Below are 17,514 nucleotides of genomic sequence, written 5' to 3' on the forward strand. Positions count from 1 at the left end.
TAAGTACTTTTTCATTGTTCAGTAAGGAGTTTACAACTTTATCTTCCCCTAAAGTATGCTTAAGTATGGGAGGAGTAATGTTAGAGTTCTCACATTCCTGATCAAGTACCTTCATTGTTTAAAATGGAGAATGGTCTTAACCAAATGTTCTAAGGTAGAGTCTGAGAATTTTTAACATTCACAAGTCTGAGAAATTTTAAGATTCACAATATGGAATTAGAGTACCTTGGTTCTGATCCCAGATCTGTTTCTTATCACTTATGTGACCTTGGTCTAGTCATAATTTCTACAAATCACCAACAATGGGAATTTGAGAGCCATGGCCAGGTGGAACCAAGGTATTTTAGGGTTAGTTGGCCTTGAAGAACTCATGAAATCACCTAGAAACAAGGCTGATTTTTCATCACAAATGAGAAGATTTCAATATAACATGTTGTCCTGTGAGGGCTCCAGAGTCCATAGATTGGTGCTACTTCTTGAGCTTTCTGAAGTAAAGTGTACTTGTAGAAACAAAAGTGAAAGTAACACATCAGATTGTTTTACCAGTCCAGTGGAGAAGATCAATTTTTTACTCTCTGGAAAAAGGTGAGCCTGGTTGGGACTGGGGAATAGCAGGGAACGGGGAAAGAAATGTCATGGAGTAGAGGTGTCAGGGAAGGGAACACTAGAAGAAAAGAAAGAATTTAGGGACTTGTGTTTTGGAGAGGAAGGGTGAGTCTGTTTACTGCATGTTTGGGTAATTTCTTAAGAGCAGAAAGGGATTATTAGTCTACCCTCTTCCCTTTTAATAGCTTTCTTTCACTGATACTTGATAAAAGAAATTATTTTTGTTGCAATGATTTTTAGGGAAAAAAACCCTGTCCCCCATGATTACCCTTTCCTTGAATAATTAACTTGGGCTGCACATATTCACTGGTCATGTGTATTCACATCATACCCCCAGATGTTTACAGACTGCGTGATATTAAGTCACTTAACCTCTCTGTGCCCCAATTTCCCAATTTGTAAAATAAGGAGTTTGTATCTGATTGTCTCTAAGGTTCTTCCAGCACAAAATCTATGCTTCCATCATCCTTAGTGTAGATGAGCAGCAGAGGATGAGGGCTGTCTTGCTTAGCTCTATCCTAGAATCCAAATAACAACTTTACTCTGCACAGTGGAGCCATGAATCATTCCAAAGCCAGGAGATCAGGACTGCCTCTGCCCTGTGGGGCAACGTTCCCCCAATCACTCTAGTATTTCAAGGATAAGATGATGAACTGACATTAAAGGGAGAGAGACAGAGAGACATAGAAAGAGAGAGAGGCTGGTTGGCTGGTTAGTAACTGAATCTTAGTGGAGTCATCATTATCTAGGGTCTGGGAGAAACTCAGCTTTTCAGGTTAAAAACATGAATTTTAATCAGTATAAGTAAGGAGTAATCTAGCTTTGGTGGGGACTGATTTATGTGAACTAAACTCACAAGAGAACAATTACTAAATTAGAATGGCAATTGGCTTCAAGTAGTTGATTGATCTTGTAGGATAACAACTACAAATCCTGAGGGCTGACAAACACAGTGAGCTGTTTGACTCAGGAGAAAAAAATTATGGAATTAGATGAAAGAAAATAAGAGGTTCTTTAAAAATGTGATATTTTTATTGCTATCTTTTGTCTTATCTCCCCAAGTAGATTGTCAACTTCTTGAGGGCAAGGGATGTCTCTTTTATTTCTTTTATATCTTCCTTAGGGCTAATCATGGTTTTTGAACATAAGTACACACCAGGTGCTAAATAAGAATTTATTGAGTATTAGTATTTCTATAAATGCCAAAATAAATGCAAATATGTATTTTTCTTTGTCTTTTCTCTTACTCATTCATAGCTCTGGCACCTCACCCTGTTCAAACATGGAAGCCAGACCAAGGAAATCTGACAGCTTGGTAAGTATCACTTTCCTCAATTCTTCATTCTCCAGTGATTAAAAAAAAATCACAGAGGCATAGAATGTCTAGGTCAGTAGAATTAGTCCAAAGTCAGTTTGTTTCTTTTCATGTCTCTGTTTGACATCTATATGTACCAGACAGATGGAAATTAATTTTTAAGTCCCATGGAAATGCTGAAACAGTTTTATTTCTGGATGCCCCCCCCAACTAAGGTCAAGGACATATTTCCATGAAAACAGCCTAACCAATCTTAATTCATTAAGTAGAACATTTTTCCCAAATTCCATTTTTAATGCCTCAATAATAACTTTCTGAGAACACATTAGTAATATAATGACCTCTAAATAAATCACAAAAATAAAACTGAATATGTAAATGTTAGTAAGGAATTAAGAACTCTTTCTTTAATTCAATTATGAAGAGTTAGGGGTTCCTAGTGATGCTCTAGCTCCCATTTTGTTTCTTTCTCTTTTAAGCTGCCTCATTTTGTGATTTGTTACTCACCCTGGATGGGCTAGGATTTCCCTCCCCTGACAAAGGAGACCCACAAAATAGACAGAACTTTCTCCTGGGTCTTGTCTTCTTCTCTTATCCATTATTCACACTTAAGCAATATCTGGGCCCCATTTTAATCTCGGAGCTAGCAAACCATTTGATCACCTTGTCAAATTTAAGGCACTAATGACTGATCAGGACATAGATTTTTTCTTTTTCAAAAGGCATCCTTTGCATTTGAAGTCTTTCACTACTTTAAGCTAGAGAAATGAGTGAAGTAGAAGATGCCTTGGAGCCATGTCAACCCCTTTCCTCCTCTCTTCTTCCACCATTAAAACAATTCCTAAATTTGCTTATTTAAAAGACAATGCTGTCTAGCAATACAATTAAGATACTGATTTGCAAATTCTTACAACTGGAAAGGTCCTTAAGAATCATTTTGTCCAACCCTTTCAGTAAACTAAATGAGGTTCTGAGAGCCAGGAAACAGAAGCCTATTCACAAAACTGTCTTTTTTGTGATATGAGACTGTATATGACAGATTACATATGAATAGTACAAAGTGCCATCATCCACTGGTGTTTCATGTCCATGTTCAGGAATTCTAAGATTTCTTTATCTCATGAAAATCAGTTGTCATTCTGCTTCTCTCTTTATGATGTAACTCCAAATCCTGTTCTTTATTGTGACTCTAACTTCCAGGTCTCATACCCTTCAGTTTTCTTCCAGGCCATCACCTTTCTACTGGTTGGATTCTTGTCCCTTCTGCATCTAGATCCTTTGTTTAACTAATTCACCTCTATGCTATCTTCTTTTTTGAATTCCTTGTCCCCTAATTTTATTTGATCAATTACACGTACAAATAAATGTAACACATTTCCACATCAGTTTTCCAAAATTATATAATCCAAATTACCCCTCTTCCCTCCCATCACTCCCTCATCCTGGAAATGGCAAGCAATTGAATCTCAGTTATACATGCATTATTATGCAAAACATATTTCCATGGTTTTAATCATAAAATCAAAGCCCCCAAATAAAAACTCAAATAAACTAAAGTGAAAAATATGATGCTTTGATCTGCATTCTGACTCTGCCAGTTCTTTTGCTATAGGTGGATAGCACTCTTTGTAATAAGTCCCTCAGAATTGTCCTGCAACACTGTATTGCTGAGAATAATTGTCCTTCTCAGATGATAATTACACAATATTTCTGTTACTGTGTATAATGTTCCCCTGGGTTCTGCTTATTTCATTCCGCATCAGTTCAGTAGGTCTTTCAAACTGAAATCATCCTGGTCATCACTTGTTACAGCATAATAGTATTCCATTACCAACATGCCATAATTGTTCAGTCATTCCCCAATTGATAGGCATCCTTTCAATTTCCATTTTTTTTTGCCACTACAAAAAGAGTTACTATACATATTTTTATGCAATTAGGTTCTTTCCCCCTTTTTTAGATCTCTTTGGGATACAGACCTAGCAGTAGTATTACTGGATAAAAGGGTATGAATTGTTTTATAGCCCTTTGGGCATAGTTCCAAATTGTCTTCCAGAATGGTTGGAACAGCTAACAACTCCACCAATAATCAATTAGTTGCCAATTTTGCCATATCCCTTCCCAACATTTATTGCATTCCTTTATTGTTATATCGACCAATTTGATAGGTATAAGATGTACCTCAGTGTCATTTTAATTTGCATTTTTGAATAAAAAGAGATTTAGAACTTTTTTTCAGATGATTATTTATAGCTTTGATTTCTTCACCTGAAAACTGCGTATTCATTTCCTTTGGCCATTTTTCAATTAGGGAATGACCTGTATTCTTATAAATTTGACTTAATTTTCTCTATATATGAGAAACAAGGCCTTTATCAGAAAAAGTTATTATAAAATTTGTTCTCAGTTTGTTGTTTCCTTTATAATCTTGGTTACATTGGTTTCCTTTATACAAAAGATTTTTAATTTAATATTATCAAAGTTACTCATTTTTGTTGGGAGCCATCAAACCCCCACTGGCTGACAAAGTCACAGTTTGGGAGCCCCCAGTAAATGAGGCCCCCACTGATTCCCTTCTTTTTCTCTTTAACTGCCCTCACTAATGGATGATTATTGTTCTCTCTCCAAAACAAAAGGAATGATATAAGAGCAAAGACATAGAATAAATATATATCCCACATTAATCCCCCTAGATTATTACCCTAAAAGTTTATATTCACAGAATTAAAATGTAAAGATCATTGCCCATTACCTCCCTCCTTTCCCTCTCCACAGAGTTACATTCATTCCCATTATAAGCCAGGCAAGCCAAGAACATCAATCACCTTCAAGACACACTCCACTGCAGACAGAAACCAGGCAACATTGCCAGGTGCTTTAAAGTAATGCAAGAAAAATAGAACTTGTGAATTGAGGAAAACCCCAAATCTGGTCTGTCTTAAATTACCTTCTAACCATGTACCTAGCTATGAAATGTTTTTTTATCCATCTCCTAAGTCATTGCGATTGGTTGTGAAATCTGACCAAAAGTAACAATGATTCTCCTTATGTCAAGAGGGACTGACCTCCAAATCACCCTACTTATGTCATTCATCTATTTCTGTCAGAGCAACAATGTTTCATTGACTATCTCCTTAGGCTTAGCGTCTATTGTTAACTTCTATGGAAACATGTATGTAGAAAATTGATTGTGTGCCAAAGAAGTATGTACTCACTAAGCCTATGTAAAAAAAAAAATGAACCTCCGTGCCATGGCAGAACACTATGTAATGCCTACACATGTAGGACTGAGCAAGTAGTGCTTCTCCCTCCATTATTCGACCGAAATTGTCACTCCTGGCCAGAGTGGACTCTGGACCCTCAGAGAGACTGCTGGACAACTCTCAAAACATATTCTGCATTAACAAACTTTTTATCCTTTATATATAGTTCCATCTGGTCCAGCTATTGTTTCATATGTATTACCATTAGTTTGAACTCGGAATCCTTTGTCAAACAAATCATAATTGTTTTAAACAATTTGCAGATAAGAAAGAATGCCAATCTATACTTATACAGGACACAAAGACAGATACACATTACAGGGATATGAGACAGGACAGTTTGCATCGTAATTTCCATAAATGGCTTCATCCACTCATAATCCAAACCCACATAACATACATTACAGAAAAGCACAAATAAAATGTAAGGGATATGCAGAATGCACTCCCACCACACAATCAAAACATCCATTACCATGTCTCCAGACATGTTTATATTTAAAGATAACACTATATACACAAGTGAATTAGAGTTTTAACAAACAATTAATAAAGAGAAAACATTTCTTAAAAAAATGAAAAAAATTACAACATGGCCACCAATATGGCCACCTATATCATGTGGCAAAAAGTATTTAATTATTAAATGCCTCTACCAGTTTAGTTAGAGTCTCAGAATTCTGCTGGCCCCCATTCTTGGACTGTACCACTCTCTGAGTGGAGATGGAATCTTCCAACCTTAACTGACTGCTCCCTATACCAACTTAAATGAATAAATATGGAAATATAAAATTTAGGTTTTTCAACCTAGCTGACTGCCAACTGTCAAAAGTATATAAATTTGAAAGGGAGAAAGAAAGTAATACAGAGGGAAAATAGCACATATAAATAATATTGAATTTATTAACAGAGAATGGGTGAAGGGAGGAGGAAAATGGGAGAAGGGAAATCTGACTGCTTTACCCTCTAATTAAACCCACTATTTAACTACCTTAACTAATTACATAAATTCCTAAAGGCAAGTCCAACAAGGAATCAAAATCTCCCAAATAGAGAGTCCTTGGTGAGTCAGGTACAGGAGTCCAGCTGATGTCCTCAGATGTCCCGGCAGGGTAGATATCTTTTCCCCAGTCCAGCTGTCCACCAGGAAGACTGGAGACATTCTCTCACCACAGCTAGTAAATCCTCAAGGCTAGTTGTTTGATGGATGGATTTCCAGTATGTCTCAGCCACACACTTGCAACTTCTCCTTCAAGTTGTAGCTCCTGAGTGCTATTGGAAAAACTGTCTCTTCAACAGTTTGGAACCCTAACCCAGGAGCTTGGAATCCAGGCCTGTCAATATTGCTCTTGCTATAATTCCCTTTCCTTGCTATACCTAGAGTAATTTTTAATGGAAATTCTCTTTCTATCTCTTGCTGCTGGATTTTATTGGTAATATGTAGAAATGCTGATGATTTATGTGGGTATGTTTTGTATCCTGCAACTTTACTAAAGTTATTATTTCAATTAGTTTTTTTGGTTGATTCACTAGGATTCTCTCAGTATACCATCATATCATCTGGAAAAGGCGATAGCTTAGTTGCCTCATTACTTACTTTATTTAACTCCTTCAATTTTTTTCTTGTCTTACTGCTAAAGCTAGCATTTCTAGCACAAGATTAAGTAATTGTGGTGATAATGGGCAACCTTGCTATCCTGATCTTATTGGGAAGGCTTCTAACATATCTCCATTGAAGATGATATTGCTGATGATGAAGGAAGAACCTGTAAAAATTAGATCTCTAATAAAAATACTATATTTTATGGGATATATTAATGATCATTAGAAATTAAGGAATAAAGAAGACACAAAATAAAGACCATGTGCTCTTGGCTAGTTAGCTATTTTTTAGTTAACCCCACTCACCACCATCAATGTTGATTCTACATCAGAGAGAGGGAGCCTCCAAAGCCCACGCCCTTTATCCTCTGTCAACAAGAAGTATGTAATGACGGGAAGTCAGTGGGTTCTTGGGATATGTAGTTATTTTTTAGGGTAACAGATTTTCAATCATACACTCTCCCCTTGAGACCCACGGAAGACTAGTCTTTCCAGTGGGTCTTGTAAATATACCAACTTTGAAATTGCAATATTTTGAGGATAAGAGGAAAAGAGAACAAAATCAATAATTGATAGGAACATTTACAAAAAGCCAGTTAGGGGGAAGTCCCCTTTTGTCATAAGAGTATACATTCAAATTAAATGTTCAATCAACCTTCAGTTCAATCAACCACACCCAAAGTTCATTCTGGATCTTCTTGATGTAGCTTGTGGTCTGTGAAGGCATCTTCATGGTGCCTTCTAAGAAGAGCTCATTTTCTGGATTTGGAGAGGTAGCATGTTTTTTAACCTAAAATTACTCTCAAAAAGAATTTAAAATTTGCAATTTAAAATAATAATAACACATTCCCCCCTGAAGAGGGTATTGAAAAACACAGGGATCACTTAGGGATGTATGGCTGAGTTATGAGGTATATGAAGCAATTGTCAAGAGAAATAAAAAATATTTTAAAAATCCAAATAAAAAAATAAGTTCTGGATGAAATATAGACTATCAAAGTCTTATGTGTAAAATTCTAAGTAAAGGAAAAATAAATCCATAACAGGTCCTTGAAGCAGAGCCCATTAAAATGATTTAAGCAATTATGCATTTACCAAATCAGTAGCCAGGACTATAGAAAATTTGTCTTACCATGAAAGACAGAAAAGGGACTAGATTATAGGAGCCAGGTAGGAGCCAAATTTGAGATACTTGGTAAAATGTGGGACAAGGAAGACCTGCCTTTAACACATGTTAAACAGATGCAACCTTGAACCCTAAACAAGTTCAAGTCCTCTTGTCCTGGCTCAAAATTTTCATGAATCCCAATGGAATTGGTTGGTCTCTTTGACCTTATGCTCGATAACCACTATGAAGTTTAGCTTTGTGCTTTTTTGGCACTGTGCAATGGCTCTTTTTGTATTCTCTTGTCCTGGAATCAGACAGAATCATTAAGCAAAGTCCCATAATTCTTTTTTAAACAATCAGTGGCATCATTTCTATAGTCTCAAGCTTTTGGGGCTTACACTGACATTATAGTAAATATATTTTAAACTTATATTACTGCAAGATCAAAAAAGTTAAAGAAGATCTTCTCAATGCTGGTGACATGTGCTTCAAATACAAAATGGAGAGGAGAAAAAACTGAAATACTATATTGAGCATGCAAGCAAAAACAATAATAAAAGAGTTTTAAAAACCAAAAATATATAGCTTACAATCATTAACACTCTGTCAGCTAAGGAAGTGTAGAATACAAAGGTTTCTCACGAAAAATGAGATCCATTTCCTCTTCAAACCTGACCATGATCCACTATGAGTAGAAGCAAATGATTTAAAACAAGTAACAGTTTTTTATAAAGAACAATAATACAACATGTAATGCACATTCAAAAAGTATCAAAATACCCTAAATTATAATAGCCCATTTAATGACAATAGCAAACAAACACACTATCATATTTCATATAAGTTGCTGTATGACAAAAAAAGAAAAACACCTATGAACTGATGGATATTTGTCACAATTTTTTAAATCGTATTTTATTTGATCATTTCCATGCATTTTTCATTAAAGACAAAGATCATTTTCTTTTCCTCCCTCCCACCCCCCGTGGCCGAACGCGTGATTCCACTGGTATCACATGTGTTCTTGATTCGAACCCATTGCCATGTTGTTAGTATTTGCATTAGAGTGTTCGTTTAGAGTCTCTCCTCTGTCATGTCCCCTCAGTCATTGTAGTCAGGCAGTTGCTTTTCCTCAGTGTTTCTACTCCCTCAGTTTGTACTCTGCTTATGGATAGTGTTTTTTCTCCTTGATCCCTGCAGATTGTGCAGGGACATTACACTGCCACTAATGGAGAAGTCCATTACGTTCGATTATACCACAGTGTGTTTGTCTCTGTGTACAATGTTCTCCTGGTTTATTTGTCACAATTTTTACAGATGTAGCAAATATTTCAACCTTGGCAAGTATATTTTTAAAGAAAGTAAAATTTATTTGGGTCTAGAACATCACCAAGAAATCTAGATTTTTCTGGTGGAAGTAAATTAAACTGAAGAATTTTGCAGGAGCTCTTTTTGGCTTCCTGCTTCATAGAAATACCTTGGTAGTAACATTTCTTTGTTTCTCTACCTTTAATACAATATTCTTTAAAATATAAATATAAAAACTCATCCCTTCAGAAACCACCAGTTAATTAAAATTATTTCTGAAGACCCCTGAACATTACAATTAAATTCTTAGCTTATTAAATTCTCTAAATGTTGTTAGCCAGGTTGAATCCATCCATCATCTATGTGACAATTTTAACAAATGCTAAATGGAAAAAAAGGGTGTTTATGAACTTTTACAATATCTTGCTCATAGTCATAAGGGAAAGGTAATAGAATATATCTGATAGTTAAAACAGTAGATTATAACAGTAATAAATACATTTACTATATGAACTTTAAACAACAAAATTAAATCTTAAAAAAAAGTCAGCAAAATACAATAAGATACAGAGACTTTCATTTTTTAAAAAATGGAGTCTGAAAAGGCTTAAAATGTCACCTCCAGACCCTTTAAAATTCCTTTTTCTAAAATTCATATCCCTCTTGTCAGCACTGTGGGATCTCCCATAGGGAGGGAGAATATGGGTTTGAGGAATATCAAACTGGATGAATCTTAGAGACTGGGCAGACCCAAATGGGAAAGGGTTATAGGGAGATGAATTTCTGCCCTGAATATCAGGCAAGATAATTGAAAGGATCAGTGGTAGAAAGAAAAAACATCCTAAAGCTGGAAGCTGTTTGAAATAGGTAATGCAGTGCTCTTTCCTAGAACAGACCATGATTGTAATCAACTTTCTTTTTGAAAGAGTTTCTTCCTTCTCTCTGTCCCCCCTGAGGTAAAATACTAGTTTCCCCAGAGGGAGTTAAGAGGCTAATCATTGCCTAAGGAAAAAGACACTCAGGTGTTGTTTTTTGTTTGTTTGTTTTTTTACCATCTGCCCTGAGGAATGACTCCAAGGACTCCTAGCTTCTCAGTGGCAGCAATCAACCCAGCAGGGGCAGCAACAGCAATGGGTGGAGGCTGATTTAGGATCAGAGCTGGAGATGAGGAGGAGGATTTATAGTTGAGGAAAACTGAGGTTCAGGCAGATAACATGATTAGCCCAAAATTACACATTGAGTTAATGGCAGAAAAAGACTACAATTCAGCTTATTCTGCTCCTAAGCTCAATGTCCTCTGCCCCCCAATCCAATTCAAAATAGATTGTTCTTCAAAACAGGAGAAAGGAGAGAGATAAGGAGCTGCTGTTTTTTGAGGAGCCCTGGGGACTTGTTCTCATCTTTGTTTTGCTATGTGGCCTTAAGTAAATTGCTCTTTGGGCTGTAGTTTCCATTTCTGTCCAACAGAAATAATAGTGACTTGGCAACTTACCTATGGGTTTCCTATTTGAATCAAGTGAAATAATATGTTGCAAAACATAGTGATGAAGATACTGTGTTTTAGGTACTATAATAAATAACCTGATTCTCTCAATTTTGAATTCTGTGAAATGAGTTTCCGTCAAGTGAGGGATAGCTGTCATTGGCTGGCAAATTTCCACACAGTTATGTCTGTCTGTCATTAATTGCATAGCCCTTGTCACTCTGAATCTGCCCGAGGCTATGGTTCTACTAGACACATTCTTTGACTTTGACTTTTCTGTACTCTAGACTTAAGTTATGGCCCTGCCACCAAGTCTGCCCTTGGGAAATCACTGAGCCACTATGGACATCATTAGTGAGTTTCCTGATTTAAGGTCAGGGATTCTATCTACTGTGCAGTCTAGCAGCCTTACTTATTTTATACCAATATTAAATTATTTAAAAATTTCCAGATTTTGACTAGAATATTTCTTTGTAAAACTCAGCCCACTTCTGTTTACTTTGAGACAAATGTCAGTCCTAGAAGTATACAGTTTTATGGTTTGAAGGATATAGGCTAACTAAGCATCTAAAGTCGAATACTTTCTATCACCTCCCTTCTGTAGTTAAGTTCCCTCACCCTTCTTTATTACCTTGATGATGGGATTTTCAATCAGACAAATTTATTCCCACAGATTCCTGACGACTGTGTGAACCATGAGTCTGATAATATCCTGAGGATTGTCCTAGTTGGGAAAAGTGGAAATGGGAAAAGTGCAGCTGGGAACAACATCCTTGGCTATGAAGGATTTGAATCTATACATGGAGGACATTCAGTGACCCAGGAATGTAAAAAACAAACCCGAAAATGGAAGTCCAAGAAAGAGCTTGTGGTTGTTGATACCCCTGGACTATTTCACACAAAGAAAAGCTTAGAAACCACTTGCACTGAGATCAGTCGCTGTGTCATCTTATCTTCCCCTGGGCCACATGCCATCATTCTGGTTCTACAGCTGGGTTGCTATACAGATGAAGATCAGCAGACTGTCTGCTGGCTCAAGGCACTCTTTGGAACCTCTGCCACAAAATACATGGTAGTCTTGTTCACTCGGAAAGATGACCTAGAGGGTCAGGAACTGGATGAGTTTTTAAAAGGCTGTAATGCAAACCTCAAAATGCTCCTTAAAGAGTGTAATGGGAGATACTGTGCATTCAATAACAAAGCCAAGGATGATGAAAACAAAGCTCAAGTGACAAAGCTGCTGGATATGATAGAGAAGATGGTACAGGATAATAAAGAGGAGTATTTCTCAGATGCCATATACAAGAAAACTGAGGAAACACTGAAAAAAAGAAGAGAGAACCTGAAGGCAGAATACACTCAACATTTAGAAAATAGTATTTGTGAAATAGAAGAAAAATATGCTGAGATATCAAACCCCACAGATGAGGAAAAAAACCAAAAGGAGTCTAAAATAAGAAGCCTACGGCAAAAATATGATGAAATTATTAAACAAATAGACGCAGAATCAGAGAAAGATACAAGTTTATTGAAAGGAACAGCAACCAAAATTAGAAACTATTTCTAAAATTCCACTTTGGTTCCAAAAGTTCATGTAGGTACTTAAAAAAAATGAACCTGCTTTTTTAAAATTCATAGCTATCCTTAATTTTATGTAAATTTATCTATTACAGAATTATTCCTGATTTCTTTCATATTATTTTTGAGGCCATGATAAAACAGATATGGAGGGGCAGAATTCCCACCAGTGATATGCCACATTATAGCTCCCAGAATCAAATTTACTTCTTTTGGTTGAGCTTTTACTTTCTGGGCCCCAAGTGTAGAGTCTAGGATTTGTCGCCCTCCAATCTTTCATGAACGTGAATAAGTAATAAAGTTTTAACCTTCTTTGTTTAAATTGCTTCAAAGCTTCTTCATTCCTGATCCTCCAGGATTTTGTGTCTCCACTCATCTACTAATCCCAGTGTCTATAGAAATCTTTCTTGTCTACAGTTAAATCCATATCTCTCTTCCCCTTGTACATTTTTTTTAAAATATATTTTATTTGATCATTTCCAAGCATTATTCGTTAAAGACATAGATAATTTTCTTTTCCTCCCCCCCCCCAACCCCCCATAGCCAACGCGTAAGTCCACTGGGCATTAGATGTTTTCTTGATTTGAACCCATTGCTTTGTTGATAGTATTTGCATTAGAGTGTTCATTTAGAGTCTATCCTCTGTCATGTCCCCTCAACCTCTGTATTCAGGCAGTTGCTTTTTCTCGGTGTTTCCACTCCCATAGTTTATCCTTTCCTTATGAATGGTGTTTTTTTCTCCTGGATCCCTGCAAGTTGTTCAGGGACATTACACCGCCACTAATGGAGAAGTCCATTACGTTCGATTATACCACAGTGTATTAGTCTCTGTGTACAATGTTCTCCTGGTTCTGCTCCTCTCGCTCTGCATCACTTCCTGGAGGTTGTTCCAGTCTCCATGGAACTTCTTCACTTTATTATTCCTTTTAGCACAATAGTATTCCATCACCAACATATACCACAGTTTGTTCAGCCATTCCCCAATTGATGGGCATCCCCTCGTTTTCCAGTTTTGGGCCACCACAAAGAGCGCAGCTATGAATATTTTTGTACAAGTCTTTGTGTCCATTATCTCTTTGGGGTACAGACCCAGCAGTGCTATGGCTGGGTCAAAGGGTAGATATTCTTTTGTCGCCCTTTGGGCATAGTTCCAAATTGCCCTCCAGAATGGTTGGATCATTTCACAGCTCCACCAGCAATGAATTAATGTCCCTATTTTGCCACATCCCCTCCAGCATTCATTACTTTCCTTTGCTGTTATGTTAGCCAATCTGCTAGGTGTGAGGTGATACCTCAGAGTTGTTTTGATTTGCATCTCTCTGATTATAAGAGATTTAGAACACTTCTTCATGTGCTTGTTAATAGTTGTGATTTCTTTATCTGAGAACTGCCTATCCATGTCCCTTGCCCATTTATCAATTGGACAATGGCTTGCTTTTTTGTAGAATTGATTTAGCTCTTTATAAATTTGAGTAATTAAACCTTTGTCAGAGGTTTCTATGAAGATTTTTTCCCAATTTGTTGTTTCCCTTCTGATTTTGGTTACATTGGTTTCGTTTGTACAAAGGCTTTTTAATTTGATGTAGTCAAAATTATTTATTTTACATTTTGTGATTCTTTCTATGTCTTGCTTGGTTTTAAAGTCTTTCCCCTCCCAAAGGTCTGACATGTATACTATTCTGTGTTTACCCAATTTACTTATGGTTTCCTTCTTTATGTTTAAGTCACTCACCCATTTTGAATTTATCTTGGTGTAGGGTGTGAGGTGTTGATCTATTCCTAGTCTCTCCCACACTGCCTTCCAATTTTCCCAGCAGTTTTTATTGAATAGTGGATTTTTGTCCCAAAAGCTGGGATCTTTGGGTTTATCGTATACTGTCTTGCTGAGGTTGCTTTCCCCCAGTCTATTCCACTGATCTTCCTTTCTGTTTCTTAGCCAGTACCAAATTGTTTTGATGACTGCTGCTTTGTAATATAGTTTTAGGTCAGGGACTGCAAGGCCCCCATCATGTGTGTTTTTTTTCATTATTTCCCTGGATATCCTTGATCTTTTGTTCTTCCAAATGAACTTTGTTATAGTTTTTTCTAAATCAGTGAAGAAGTATTTTGGTAGTTCAATGGGTATGGCACTAAATAGATAAATAAGTTTGGGTAGGATGGTCATTTTTATTATATTGGCTCGTCCTATCCATGAGCAGTTAATGTTTTTCCATTTGTTCAAGTCTAGTTTTAGTTGTGTGGCGAGTGTTTTGTAGTTGTGTTCATATAGTTCCTGTGTTTGTCTTGGGAGATAGATTCCTAGGTATTTTATTTTGTCTAAGGTGATTTTGAATGGGATTTCTCTTTCTAGTTCTTGCTGCTGAGCTGTGTTGGAGATATATAGAAAAGCTGATGATTTATGTGGGTTTATTTTGTATCCTGCAACTTTGCTAAAGTTGTTGATTATTTCAATTAGCTTTTTGGTTGAATCTCTAGGATTCTTTAAGTAGACCATCATGTCATCCGCAAAGAGTGATAACTTGGTCTCCTCCTTGCCTATTTTGATGCCTTCAATTCCTTTATCTTCTCTAATTGCTACTGCTAGTGTTTCTAGTACAATGTCAAATACTAGAGGTGATAATGGGCATCCTTGTTTCACTCCTGATCTTATTGGGAATGCATCTAGTTTATCCCCATTGCAGATGATATTAGCTGTTGGTTTTAGATATATACTGTTTATTATTTTTAGGAATGACCCTTCTATTCCTATGCTTTCTAGTGTTTTTAATAGGAATGGGTGTTGTATTTTATCAAAGGCTTTTTCTGCATCTATTGAGATAATCATGTGGTTCTTGCTAGTTTGCTTGTTGATGTGGTCAATTATGTGGATGGTTTTCCTAATATTGAACCAGCCCTGCATCCCTGGTATGAATCCTACTTGATCATGGTGAATGATCCTTCTGATCACTTGCTGGAGTCTTTTTGCTAGTATCCTATTTAAGATTTTTGCATCTATATTCATTAGGGAGATTGGCCTATAGTTTTCTTTCTCTGTTTTTGACCTGCCTGGTTTTGGAATCAGTACCATGTTTGTGTCGTAAAAGGAGTTTGGTAGAACTCCCTCTTTGCTTATTATGTCAAATAGTTTGTGTAATATTGGGATTAACTGTTCTCTGAATGTTTGATAGAATTCACAGGTGAATCCATCAGGCCCTGGGGATTTTTTCTTAGGAAGTTCTTTGATGGCTTGTTGGATTTCAATTTCTGATATGGGATTATTTAGGAATTCTATTTCCTCTTCTGTTAGTCTAGGCAGTTTGTATTTTTGTATATATTCATCCATTTCTCCTAAATTGGTGTATTTATTGCCATATAATTGGGCAAAGTAATTTCTAATGATTGCCTTAATTTCCTCTTCATCAGAGGTGCTGTCCCCCTTTTCATCTTTAATGCTGTGAATTTGCTTTTCTTCCTTCCTTTTTTTAATTAGATTGACCAGTACCTTGTCTATTTTGTTTGTTTTTTCAAACTACCAGCTTCTTGTCTCATTTATTAAATCAATAGTTCTATCACTTTCGATTTTATTAATTTCTCCCTTAATTTTTAGGATTTCTAATTTGGTTTTCTGCTGGGGGTTTTTAATTTGATCGCTTTCCAGTTTTTTCATTTGCATTTCCAATTGATTGATCTCTGCTCTCCCTTGTTTGTTAATATAAGCATTCAGGGATATGAGTTTACCTCTGATTACTGCTTTGGCTGCATCCCAAAAGGTTTGAAAGGATGTTTCGCCATTGTCATTTTCCTCGATGAAATTATTAATTGTTTCTATGATTTCTTCTTTAACTAAACGGTTTTGGAGTATCATATTGTTTAATTTCCAATTGGTTTTAGATTTGGTTTTCCATTTACCATTACTAATCATTATTTTTATTGCCTTGTGATCTGAGAAGGCTGCATTCATTATTTCTGCTTTTCTGCATTTGTGTGCTATGTTTCTGTGACCTAATGTATGGTCAATTTTTGTGAATGTGCCATGTGGTGCTGAGAAGAAGGTGTATTCCTCTTTATCCCTATTTATTTTTCTCCATATGTCTATTAATTCTAATTTTTCTAAGATTTCATTCACTTCTTTTACCTCTTTCTTATTTATTTTTTGATTTGATTTATCTAAATTTGATAATGGTTGGTTTAAGTCTCCCACTAGTATGGTTTTATTGTCTATTTCTTCCTTCAATTCTCCTAGTTTCTCCATTAGAAATTTGGGTGCTATATTATTTGGTGCATACATATTGATTAATGATATTTCCTCATTGTCTATAGTCCCTTTTAACAAAATATAATTAACTTCCCTATCCCTTTTGATCAGATCTATTTTTGCATTGGCTTTATCGGATATCATGATTACCACTCCTGCCTTCTTTCTATCAGTTGAAGCCCAGAAGGTCTTACTCCATCCTTTAATTCTGACCTTGTGGGTGTCAACCCGCCTCATGTGTGTTTCTTGAAGACAACATATGGTAGGGTTTTGGATTCTAATCCATTCTGCTATTCGTCTACGTTTTATGGGTGAGTTCATCCCATTCACGTTCAAAGTTATGATTGTCATTTGTGGACTCCCTGGCATTTTGATTGCCTCCCTAATTCTAACCTATTCTTCTTCGGCTCTACCTTTTAGTCCAGTGATTTACTTTGAAACAGTCCCCCTTGTCCCCTCCCTTGATGTTTCCCTTTTTAGTCCCTCCCTTTTTGTTCCCTCCCCTTCCCCCCTCTCTTTCCCTCCCTTTTTGTTCTCCCTCTCCCCCTCCCCCCCTTGGTTTTCCCTTCTCCTTACCCTTGTTGGGTAAGATAGAATTCAAGATCCCAATGGATCTGGATGTTTTTCCCTCTCAGAGTTGATTTCCCTGAGATTGAGGTTTAAGTAAACCCCCCCCCCTCTCTTCTTCTCCTTCTTATAGGAGTTTTCTTCCCCTCCCCTTCCCATATGAATCTTTGTGTGAGAATGATTATTCTATTTGGTCTTTCTTTACCCCCTATTTATACATTACATTTTCCCCACATATTAGTATACATAGGTTGATATAAATGTAGTCCTTATAGAAGAGAGTTTGAGTAAAAGAAGAAGATAACATTTTCCCCTTTCCTTAATATTTACCTTTTCAGGTATTCCTTGCTCTTTGATTTTCGGTATCAAACTTTCCACAGAGCTCTGGTCTTTTCTTTGCAAAAAGTTGGAAGTCTTCTATTTTGTTGAATGCCCATACTTTCCCTTGGA

General features: G+C 36.4%; 1 protein-coding gene across 1 annotated transcript; it reads left to right on the forward strand.

Annotated features, from left to right (window-relative positions):
- Nucleotides 1-447: 447 nt before the first annotated feature.
- On the forward strand, nucleotides 448-12,708 carry LOC100017239 (GTPase IMAP family member 7-like). Its single transcript, XM_007504584.3, has 3 exons — nucleotides 448-585; nucleotides 1,864-1,921; nucleotides 11,359-12,708. Exons 2-3 carry the CDS (start codon nucleotides 1,889-1,891, stop codon nucleotides 12,250-12,252), a joined length of 927 nt encoding a protein of 308 aa, XP_007504646.2. The 5' UTR covers nucleotides 448-585; nucleotides 1,864-1,888; the 3' UTR covers nucleotides 12,253-12,708.
- The last annotated feature ends 4,806 nt before the right edge of the window (nucleotides 12,709-17,514 follow it).

Source organism: Monodelphis domestica, chromosome 5, assembly GCF_027887165.1.
Source record: "Monodelphis domestica isolate mMonDom1 chromosome 5, mMonDom1.pri, whole genome shotgun sequence".
NCBI classification, from domain to species: Eukaryota; Metazoa; Chordata; class Mammalia; order Didelphimorphia; family Didelphidae; genus Monodelphis; species Monodelphis domestica.

Bases quoted from the DNA above. Each gene is read 5' to 3' on its own strand.
- LOC100017239 (XM_007504584.3), top strand. From the start codon at position 1,889: ATGGAAGCCAGACCAAGGAAATCTGACAGCTTG. The intron at 1,922-11,358 runs GTAAGTATCACT...TTATTCCCACAG, and splicing joins CAAGGAAATCTGACAGCTTG to ATTCCTGACGACTGTGTGAA.